Source organism: Polypterus senegalus, chromosome 2 (assembly GCF_016835505.1).
Source record: "Polypterus senegalus isolate Bchr_013 chromosome 2, ASM1683550v1, whole genome shotgun sequence".
Taxonomy (NCBI): Eukaryota; Metazoa; Chordata; class Cladistia; order Polypteriformes; family Polypteridae; genus Polypterus; species Polypterus senegalus.
Genome location: NC_053155.1, coordinates 300,727,828 through 300,739,984, shown reverse-complemented (window position 1 = coordinate 300,739,984; position 12,157 = coordinate 300,727,828). Strand labels below are relative to the sequence as shown.

The 12,157-nt window shown below is 37.7% G+C and overlaps 1 protein-coding gene across 2 annotated transcripts in view; it reads left to right on the top strand.

Moving 5' to 3' along the window:
- Positions 1-8,494, top strand: part of vps36 (vacuolar protein sorting 36 homolog) — a 74,780-nt gene extending 66,286 nt beyond the window's left edge. For both annotated transcript variants that reach the window (XM_039745848.1, XM_039745849.1), the window contains exons 12-14: positions 1,379-1,463; positions 2,451-2,527; positions 8,006-8,494. In XM_039745848.1, the coding sequence (XP_039601782.1) occupies positions 1,379-1,463; positions 2,451-2,527; positions 8,006-8,087 (244 nt within the window). In that variant the 3' untranslated portion in view covers positions 8,088-8,494. The remainder of the gene's footprint in view (positions 1-1,378; positions 1,464-2,450; positions 2,528-8,005) is intronic.
- Positions 8,495-12,157: the final 3,663 nt, after the last annotated feature.

The following is a 12,157-nucleotide window of genomic DNA, read 5'->3' as shown; positions in this document are numbered from 1 at the left end:
TAGTTGATTAAAACAGTCATTTGCTTAATGCATTGGTGTGGCAAGAATTCTTAGAGGACTGCCCATCCTGCATCCTGTTTTGATGAAAGCTTTTGCATTCCATTTCCTTTGCTATTAATCAAAAAAGGAAAAAATAGAGAATTGGCATTATAGTTTTATTTTAATAGTGTGGTTAATAGGAAAGTTTTGTAGTACTTCAAATTAAATCTGAGTTTTGAATGTTTTGAAAGATTTGTTCTGTATAACCCTTTTATGGTAACTTAACTACAATGCAAGTAAAAAAAGTGTTCACCCCCCCTTGGACATTTTATGAATTTTTGAATCTCAATGGACTTAATTTGTCTTTTTGGACACTGATTGAAAGAAAAAAATAATATCAAAGTGATCTAAATAAATTACAAATATAAAACACGCAATAACTGATCACATAAGTGTTCACCCCCTTTAACAGGACACGTCTACAGTAAATCATCTCTGGTGCAGCCAATTTGTCTTTGAAGTCACATGATTAGTTTAGTGGACATCACCTATCTGCGGTTTTAAATTGGCTGTAGTCTAAACAGACTTGAAGGTGGAAGTGCCAACCTCTGGTGAGTCAGTATGGTGGGATAGCCTACACAGTAAAGACAAAAGAGCACCAAGTAAATTCCAGTGATTTCCATCTCTGCTTTTTGAAGATGATGATGTACTCTTGGCTTCGTAGGGTGACGACCTCAGGTGTGCACTGGGACACTTTGTGGCTAAGTGAGAAACGGTCAAGACAAGGATCAGCACCTCCAAGCTTGAGGTCATGGTTCTCAGCTGGAAAAGGGCTCAGGTTTTGGAGGAGATGCTACCTGCAGCGAAGGAAGAAGGGGACAAGTTTGGAGCGATGTTAGCAGTTATGTGGATGTTGTACTGGTCTGTCGTTGTGAAGAGAGAGCGCTGAGCTTTCGATTTACCGGTCAATCTACATTCCTACCGTCACCAATGGCCTTGAGTTTTATGTAGTGACCGTAAGAACTAGATTGTTGATCAAACAACGGTAATGAGTTTCCTTTGCAGGATATCTAGACTCACCCTTAGAGACAGAGTGAGGAGCTTAAAGTAGAGCTGGTGCTCCTCCACATCGAAAGGAGCCAGTTGAGTGTTTCAGGCCTGTGATTAGGATGCTTCATAATGGAGGTGTTTCAGGCCTGTCTAAATGGGAGAACACATTAGAGCAGATGAAGGACAAATTGGAGAGATTATATTGTCTCAGTGCTTGCCACTGGGACAAGCAGTAAATAATGGATGGTTGGACGTTTTGACTTGCGGTGCTACCCTTGCAACAAAAAATATGCTTTTTAATTAAAAACTGTAACAATTTTTATAGACCGATATCCCACCTATTTTTAAGGTTGAGAATATTTGACAGTGGTGTTATGGTGGTTCAACTACAGTCGCACAATGAACAAGAAATGATTACTTCAGCAGTTGATAACGTAAGTTATTTATGATTTTTTTCTAATTTATTCAAATTGCACACCTCACATTAAAGGAATTGTGAAAATAGTTTATGTATATTTGAGACTACAAGCCCTTTATTTTAATTTCACAATTTTTATAAGGCATTTTTTCCTAGAATATGTCAAAAAAAAACTTTTGGCTAATTCAAAACAAACTGTTTTTGAATATGAAACTAAAGTTCCTTTCTTTAAGAAAATATGTAAATATCTCAATTCAATGTCATGTCTTTATATGTCTCATGGTGAGCACCACTTACAGGCGTATTTGGATTCCACTCAAGTAAAGTGAAGTATGCCGGTGGTGATCTTCAGTCACAGAAAGTTGCTACAAGTTCTTATAATTTTGTTAATGAAGTACGCAACTGTTATACTTTCTGAAAACTCACGTTTTCCTCACACTCTAAAATCCACAAATGCATGCCCGTATTTGTCTTTAACGTTAAACCAAAACTACCCTTTTATTTTAGCATTAACAATGTTTTACACATAATGCCTTGTGAAGAAAATCCTACAGTGGTTAATACTTTTAAAGCCAGGTGTTAGGTTCACCCCTTTCAATCCAAAGATTAGTAAAGTCGACATTCACAGCTTTGTGAACTGACGCTGCTATCTAACTTAATTAATGGAGTCGGTCACTCCAGGAATGCCACTGTGCAACTAATAAAGCACATCAGCAACCACTAGTGTTGTGAAGGTAAGGAGAGTTTTTAATGTTCTTATGCCAATATCATTGCTACGTATCTCGGATTTGCCTCCGTATGAAGCACTGAAATCGTCATTTTTTTATGTGGTATACACACACATTCTTACATTTGTTTTTCTAGATTAAGGGATCCAGGGTGTGGTCAAGTAAAAACAATGATAAAGCACTTAAGTATTATTATGCTGCATTTACCAGGCAATTATCTTGGTAATAGTAGTTCTAACTGAATTCAATTCATTTCGTTCCAACTATGCATGCAGGTGTCAGATAAGGGGTCTCTTACAGCGGAGGAACTTGCAAAACTTCTTGGCATCTCTGTCCTGTTGTCAAAAGAAAGGTATGTGAAACACTTTGATTTAACTCAATGGTTTACCGCTCATGAGTATTGATTACAAAAGAAAGCACCTGTTTTTTTGATGAGCATAAACTCTTTCAAATATATAAGAATGGATTTGAATTTCTAATTCGGATTTACATCAATATAATTGAGAAAGGACAACACAGTTATAGACCTTTTAAAGGTGTGGATGGCAACACTGATAACAAAATAGTACATACTGTATATACTCGCGTAACCCAAAAAATCAATCACATAAGCAGACCTGATTTATACGTCCATTTAAAAATGTGACTCTTAATTATTTTTTTTTTTTACATCTTCTTGCTTCTCTTTAATCTCAGATCAGTTTCACAGACACATCGAATTTTGTTGCAGCAACACAGTTACCAGTTTCTTTCACCACTTCAACGATTTTTAATTTAAAACTAGCTTCATATTTTCTTCTGATCAAATGCTTCATCGTAGATAAGGGATGCTCTTATGATAAAGGTGTATTTAGGGTAGGAGAAACAAAAAACACAAATTAGTGCAAATGTCGCTTCGGAATACTTCAGGTATTACCGTGTGGTCACGTAGTCACAATACATAGAAAAAAAAGGCAGTGTGCTCCATGGTTACTCTCTCAGGTGGGTGTTAGTATATCATAACTTCTTGGACCAATAGCATGTGTTTTCTGCATTATACGACCAACATTATAAAATACCAGAAATTATACGGTTATATCAAGCCCTGACTTATCCGCGGAGAACTTAAACACGAGTACAGGGTAGTCCAGATCTAATTATGCAGATCCAGAACATCTGGATGACTTTGATTTATGCAGGGACGATTCCAGTTTGGTGCGAAGACGATTCTTCATGTTGTCAGTTCGCACACTTCTCGATGGTCCAGGATTTTTCGGGTTATTTTCTATATAATAAACTTAATAAGTTATAACGTAATGAAAACTGCATAATTATATATACACAGTATATATATATATATATATATATATATATATATGTATATATGTATATATATATATATATATATATATATATATATATATATATATATATATATATGGTAACTGCTTTTATTTTTTCTTTGTTTAGCAATTTATATCTCACAAAGCTAACCTGTCAGCGACGCTGCACATATTATTACAATTTATCATTGTAGCTAGGCAATTAATGTGAGAAAATTCCAATTCACGTCGCAAAAAACTTGTACAGCACCTTCACTCAGTCCAAAAAGTGTGTCAGTAATAATAATAATTAATTACATTTATATAGTGCTTTACACAGACAGAGGGAAACCGATTCAACCACCACCAGTGTGTAGCACCCAAATGGATGATGCAACAGCAGCCATTGTTGCACCAATACCCAACCACACATTAGCTATTAGGTGGTGAACGGGTGAGAGATAGTCAGCCAATTAGAAACAGGGGATAATTAAGGGTTCAGAATGGACAAGGCCATAGTGGGCAATTTAGCCAGGACATCGAGATACTCCGCTATCCCTTTCGAAAAATGGCCAGGGATCTTTGATTACAACAGAGAGTAAGAACCTCAGTTTTACATCCCATCCAAAGGACGCTGCCATATTTACAGTACAGTGTCCCCATTGCTGAACTGGAGCATTGGGATCCACACTCAGACCACAGGGTAAGCATCCCCTGCTGGCCTCACCAACACCTCGCCCAGCAGCAACTTTAGCTTTTCCTAGATGGTCTCCAATCCAAGTACAAGCTGGGAAAGAACTCGCTTAGCTTCAGGTGGAGGACCTGTTCTGAAATGCAGGTGGCATGGCTGTGGCATCTTAGTTTACTGTATGTTCTTATAGTATGGCCTTAGAATAAAGTTAAATTAAAATGAATTCAAGATGTTAATAAAAGCTGTTTAAACGTTTTAACAGTTTAATGATGAATGCAGCTTAGGTAAAAAAAGAAAACCGTGCATAAGCCTTAGCCCCTTTCTCTGTACTCCCAATCATAATGCACTATAGAATACATAAGAAATTTGACAAATGAGAGAAAACTATTCAGTCCATCAAGCCTGTTTGTGTAGCTAACAACTAAGCTGTCCCAATATCTCATACATGGTCTTCATAAAGATTGTCAAGGCTTCTGCTTCAACTCCATGTCTCAGTAATGTGTTCCAGAGTCCCACAACTCCTTGCATAAAGAATTGCTTCCTTACTTCAGTTTTAAATGCACTTCTCCATAATTTCCACTGATTCCACTGAATATGTGATTCACCCTTAAGCAAAAACAATGGTGCTGAATCTGCTTTATCAATGATTTTGAGGATTTCAAATACCTGGATTAGATCCTCATGCAGTCTCTTGTGCTCAAGACAAAGCAGGTTTAATTCACCAAGTCTATCAGAGTAGGACATGCCCTTAAGTCCTAAGATGCACTTGATAAGTACATAACAAAACTCAACCACATACAGTTCCAAGTTCAATTAAACAGTGATTTATTAACATGGATGTTTTGTAAGGCTTTAACCCGCAAACACTGATCAAATTATCTTCCATCTCCTTCCCATCCACCTCTTCTTCCATTGTCTCACTCCTTCCCAACTCTGGCAACCTAATTCAGTGAAACGGCTTCCATTTATCTTGAACCCAGAAGTGCTTCTGGGATTGAGACGTTAACCTGCGAAAGCACTTCCAGGTCATATTGAAGAAACAAGCTCCCTTTCCATAGTGGCCTCTGAAAGCACCAAAGGACCCCTATAGGTCTGTCCCTCCAGACTCTAACTTCCAAGTTAGTGTTTGAGTTTTGAGCCTGTCAGAGGCACACTGCCATCTCTCATGCTGAAGGATGAATCATCCACAAAAATCCATTTCTCCCAATTCCTTTTGTTACTCATCCCTAATACCAAAAGGGGCTCCGCTCGGCCGGGCTGCGTCTCCACTCCAGTGGTCCTTCCATTACATCAACCATTCATCAACCATACAGTGGGTACGGAAAGTATTCAGACCCCCTTCAATTTTTCACTCTTTGTTATATTGCAGCCATTTGTTAAAATCATTTAAATTAATTTTTCCCTCATTAATGTACACACAGCACCCCATATTGACAGACAAAAAAAAGAATTTTTGAAATTGTTGCAGATTTATTAAAAAAGAAAAACTGAAATATCACATGGTCCTAAGTATTCAGACCCTATGCTCAGTATTTAGTAGAAGCACCCTTTTGAGCTAATACAGCCATGAGTCTTCTTGGGAAAGATGCAACAAGTTTTTCACACCTGGATTTGGGGATCCTCTGCCATTCCTCCTTGCAGATCCTCTCCAGTTCTTTCAGGTTGGATGGTAAACGTTGGTGGACAGCCATTTTTAGGTCTCTCCAGAGATGCTCAATTGGGTTTAAGTCAGGGCTCTGGCTGGGCCATTCAAGAACAGTCACAGAGTTGTTGTGAAGCCACTCCTTCTTTATTTTAGCTGTGTCTTAGGGTCATTGTCTTGTTGGAAGGTAAACCTTCGGCCCAGTCTGAGGTCCTTAGCACTCTGGAGAAGGGTTTTGTTCAGGATATCCCTGTACTTGGCCGCATTCATCTTTCCCTCGATTGCAACCAGTTGTCCTGTCCCTGCAGCTGAAAAACCCCCCCACAGCATGATGCTGCCACCGCCATGCTTCACTGTGGGGACTGTATTGGACAAGTGATGAGCAGTGCCTGGTAGTCTCCACACATACCGCTTAGAATTAAGGCCAAAAAGTTATATCTTGGTCTCATCAGACCAGAGAATCTTATTTCTCACCATCTCAGAGTCCTTCAGGTGTCTTTTAGCAAACTCCATGCGGGCTGTCATGTGTCTTGCCTCTCCTCAGTGTGTGGAGACAACCGAAAAAATTATTTTTTTTGTCTGTCAATATGGGGTGCTGTGTGTACATTAATGAGGAAAAAAATTAATTTAAATGATTTTAGCAAATGGCTGCAATATACCAAAGAGTGAAAAATTGAAGGGGGTCTGAATACTTTCCGTACCCACTGTGTATGTATATATATATATATATATATATATATATATATATATATATATATATATATATATATATATATATATATAACACTGACATCTGTGAAGTTAATAGCTTGTTAAAAATGCAATTGAGAAGCACCAACGCTTGGCAGCAGCATCTTTTCAAATTAATTTATAAATACTTTCAAAACTGTATTGGAACAAGCCAGAGAGCAAATCTTAACACTATTAATAAAAAGCATTAATAATTCTAAAATATAATTGTAAAAAAGTAACCGAGAGAGAGTGCTTCTGTAAAGGCTTCTGCATGGTGTGACATATCTTCTGAATTTAAATGTTCAGTATATTTAAACTTCATTTTGTGATTTGTTTAATTGGTGGGTAAAAAATCCATTATATATTGCCACAAACTGGATGGACCAAAGATCAAAAGTTGGGGTACCACCCAAGTAGACCCCATGTAATGCTGGTCAAAGTGAAAGTGAAAAATAACAAAAAAAAAACACCATTGCTATTGTGTTTGTGTTGAGTACAGGACCTGCTGTATGCCTTTCTTGCTGCTGGTCCCATGATGAACAGTCACTTCCATTGAGTGGATCATTTAATTAGCGCTCACCCTGTAATGGGTGGGGCCACCAGAAGTGCTTGGGAGGTGTGGTCAGGTGTCCTCCTGGTTCTGCACTTAACAGTTGCGGATGGATTAAAAAATGAGGTTAGCAAAAGCATCCTCTCTCCTCCTGGGGTGGAAGTTCTTACCTGTCAGGGGCCTTAAAGGTTGTCCCATAAGCACACATGAATGACAACATATAATATCTCTGTGTAGGACAGTATTATAAATGCCTTTTTTTGACCAAGATCTAAAACACAGAATTTTAGTTAACCAAGTTATCAGTATCATGTAGTCTCGAGTGACTGTGATTGACCGAATCCATCAGAGGAGTTAAGAAAACAACTTGCACATTTTCTGTTTCACTGGCAAAGGTTTAACATTCTAGCGACATCCAGAACCACAAATCATTGTGAGTGCAAGGAAATATACAAATAATAATGTTTTGGGGAAGTTGATTAATTTGATGGTTCCATGACCATGAACTAGATTACATGAGCTCAGAAAATTCAGGCTTGGACCTCAACATAGCAAATTTACATTGAAAATCAATCACTAATATATTGTTACTTTCAACATTTCAAAAATATTAAACAGCAGGTAATGTCCATAAATTCTTCAATACTGTAAAGGAAAAGAAAACCTCAGGCTGTTGCTGTTGTTTACAAGGATTATTTCAGCCACGGCAAAGAGATGGTGGGAGTTTGTAAGTTATGTTAGACAGATTTTCATGTTCAGTGGATCTGTGTGGGCAGGGGGGAGACGGCATAAGATGGACATTCAGGGGATATAAAACAAAGTGGTTTGGAGTATCAACAGGACTCACTGAACAAACGTCACGATTGGGGACATTTCTGATACATTCTTATTTTTGTGTGCTTCTCTGTTTTTAGGTTGCTTCTTGCAGAAAAGATGGGGAACCTTTGCAGGGATGATTCAGTAGAGGGCCTTCGGTTTTATCCCAACTTGTTTTGACACAGAAGCAAAAAACTTTTTTTTTTCTTCTCATTTTTTCTTTTTTTTTCCTGCTGAGCTTTATGGAAACAGAAATCTCAAAAACCCCTGACTCTGAACTGTGATGTACTTCTTGGCTTCAAGTGTCTGTGGTCACATATTGCTAGAAATCGTACCAGCCGAGTATAACAAACACACCTTATTCCAGCTTCAGATATTGTCTTTAACTCTAACTTTAAACGTAATTTAATTATGGTGCTTATGTTGAGAAAATGGAAGCACTGTGGATTAAAATCATTGACTGCTGGAATATCGATAGCTACTGTACTTAATAAATTTAGTGAAAAGCGTCCTTCCTTAACCGTAACGAATACTTCAATGATGTGTCACACTGACAAAAAAAAAAAAAAAAAAATACAAAAGTGCAAGACTGTTAAAGGATGTGCGTCTTCTCCCTCAAGTCTTTTGGGAATGAAGAATTTGTTATAAAGTTATATATTGATAAAAGAATTTTGGAATAAATATTGTTATGTTGAAATTCTCAAAAATGTCACACTCTGTTTCTTCTTATAGATTCCTCCTATATAGAAGTATAACCACTGGGACTTTTGGCACCTTAAAGATTTAATGAGATTAAAATATTTGTGCAGTTCCTAAAAAAAAAAAAAAAAACCCACATATATATATATATATATATATATATATATATATATATATATATATATATATATATATATATATATATATATATATATAGTATAATACACTACCATGGCTGTTTGCTTGTCTGTCCAGGATTGGATTTTAAATCACCTGTCGCTCGCAAACCGTTTGAAATATTGACCTGAAATTTGGTACACATATACTACGTGATGTCTACTATCTGCTTTCGGGGTGATGATTGACCTCTAAGGTTATTCCATTTCCTTAGCGTGTGTTCAGCCCGCTATATATATATATATATATATATATATATATATATATATATATATATATATATATATATATATATATATATATATAAAATATACAGTGATCCCTCGCTATATTGCGCCTCGACTTTCGCAGCTTTACTCCATCGCGGATTTTAAATGTAAGCATATCTAAATATATATCATGGATTTTTTGCTGGTTCGCGGATTTCTGCGGACAGTGTGTCTTTTAATCTATGCTACATGCTTCCTCAGTTGGTTTGCCCAGTTGATTTCATACAAGGGACGCTATTCGCGGATGGCTTAGAAGCTACCCAATCAGAGCACGTATTACATATTAACTAAAACTCCTCAATGATAAACGATGTGCTTCCCACATGGTGCTTTGATTGTTTGCTTTTCTTTGTCTCTCTCACTCTCTCTGCCTGACGGAGGGGGTGTGAGCAGAGGGGCTGTTTGCACAGAGGCTGTTTGTCTAGGGGATACGGACACTCCTCTAAAAAAATGGCGCTTTATTGCGGTGCTTCTGCATACTTAAAAGCACGTATTGATTTTTTGATTGTTTGCTTTTCTCTCGCGCTCTCTCTCTCTGACATTATCTGCTCCTGACGGCACTCCTTTGAAGAGGAAGATATATTTGCATTCTTTTAATTGTGAGAAAGAGCTGTCATCTCTGTCTTGTCATGGAGCACAGTTTAAACCTTTGACTAAAGAATGTTATTTCATGTCTAAATGGCTCTAATAATGTTAACAGTGTGGGAGAGTTTATAAGGGCTTAAAATATATAAAAATAACCATACAAACACAAACATATGGTTTCTACTTCGCGGATTTTCATCTATCACGGGGGGTTCTGCAACGCAACCCCCGCGATCGAGGAGGGATTACTTTGTGTGTGTGTGTCTGTATATATATATATATATATATATATATATATATATATATATATATATATATATATACACACACAGTGCCCTCCATGTTTGGGATAAACACACATTTTATCTTCTGCTCCACAGTTTAAAATTACAAATCAATTAATTTAGATGTGATTAAAGTGCACATGGCAGACTTTCATTTAGGAGGATTTGCAAACATTTAGTTCACAACATTTAGAAATGACAACAATTTGTCTACATGGTTCCCCCATTTCAGCGCACCATAATGTTTGTAACAATTGGGTATCACAGGTGTTTGTGATTACTCAGGTGTGTTTCAAGGTCTTGTAAGATACCTTGGCTTGTTTCTACCCTTTGGAGTCTGTAGTTGCCATTGCTCAACATTAGGACAAGAGCTGTGTCAATTAAAATCAAAGAAACCATTATGAGGCAGAAAAACAAGAATGAAACCGAGACATCAGTAAAACCTTAGGATGACTTAAATCAACTGTCTGGAATATCATGAATAAGAAAAAACACACTGGTGTCCTCAGGAATCGAAACAGGATTGGTAGGCCAAGGAAGACCTCCACTGCTAATGACAGAAAACTCCTCACTATGGTCAATGAAAAAGCCTCAAACGCCTGTCCAACAGATCAGAAACAGTCTTCAGGAGGCCGATGTGTGTGTCAGAGATGACTATCAGCGGAAGACTTCATGAACAGAAACACAGAGGACACACTGCAAGATGAACACCACTAGTTAGCCATAAAACAGGATGGCCAGATTCCAGTTTGTGCAATAGGACTTAAAAGAGCCTGCTGAATTCTGGGAAAAGGTCTTGTGGACAGACGAGATAAAAATGAACCTGCTGTATAAGAGTGATGACAAGTACAAAGTGTGGATATGAAAATGAAGTGCCCGAGATCCAATGCAGACCACCTTATCTGTTAAACATGGTGGCGGGGGTGTTATGTTTTGGGTATATATGGCTGCCACAGGTCCTGGCACACTTCTCTTCATTGATGATGGAGTTACTGATGTCAGCGGCACAATGAATTTTCAGGTGTGTAGAAACATCTGATCTGCTCAAGTTCCAGTAAATGCCTCCAAACTCATTGGATGACACTTCATCCTACAACAAGATGATGATCCAAACATACTGCTGAGGCAACACATGAGTTTCTCAAAGGTAAATAAATGGAAAATTCTTGAATAGCCAAGGGAGTCACCTGATTTTAAATCCAATTGCACAGGGTTAGGGTTAGGGGTTTTGGGGACAAACCTTAGAAACAAGCAGGAGCTGAAGATGGCTGCATTTGAGGGTTGGCTGAGTATCACCAGATGTGATGTGTGTGTGTGTGTGTATATACTATGAGTGTGTATAGCTCTACACACACACACACACACAAACACATATAACACATACAGTGGAACCTCGGTTCACGACCATAATTCGTTCCAAAACTCTGGTCATAAACCGATTTGGTCGTGAACCGAAGTAATTTCCCCCATAGGATTGTATGTAAATATAATCAATCCGTTCCAGACCGTACGAACTGTATGTAAATATATTTTTTTAAAGATTTTTAAGCACAGATATAGTTAATAATACCATAGAATGCACAGCGTAATAGTAAACTAAATGTAAAAACATTGAATAACACTGAGAAAACCTTGAACAACAGAGAAAACTAACACTGCAAGAGTTCGCGCTATAGCGCTACGAACCGCTCGCTAAAAACACTTTTTTAATGAGTTTTAAGCACAGGAAAAAAAATGAACATTTGAAAAATCCGTAATTTAATAAACAACCAAGAAAAGCAACATTGCAACAATGCACGCTACGAATCGATCGCTGTAAACAGAAGTGAAGTGGAGGTTAAAATCCAATAGAAAAATGTCTTCATTAAATACGAGGTTAAAACAATGCAGGAAGCAGTCTCTTTAAAAACAAGCCAGGTACATTCTTTAACTGTTTTCTCAGCCTTATGCATCCAGCCATCTCTCTCTCTCTCTCTTGCTCATATATATATACATATACACACACACACACACACACACACCAGGGGGTCCCCCTGCTTACTTCGCTCACCAGCCACTTCGCGTCTCTGCCGCTCACATTGTGAAGAGGGAGGCTGAACGCATCCCAAGGATATGCAGTCGCTCCTCCGAAACCCCGTCTTAAATGGTGATACAATGGGGAAACAAATACAGTTTTTTTTTTTTTAAACTTCCTCTTTGATCATTCAGCTGCTGGCTTGCTGCTGTGCCGCATGAT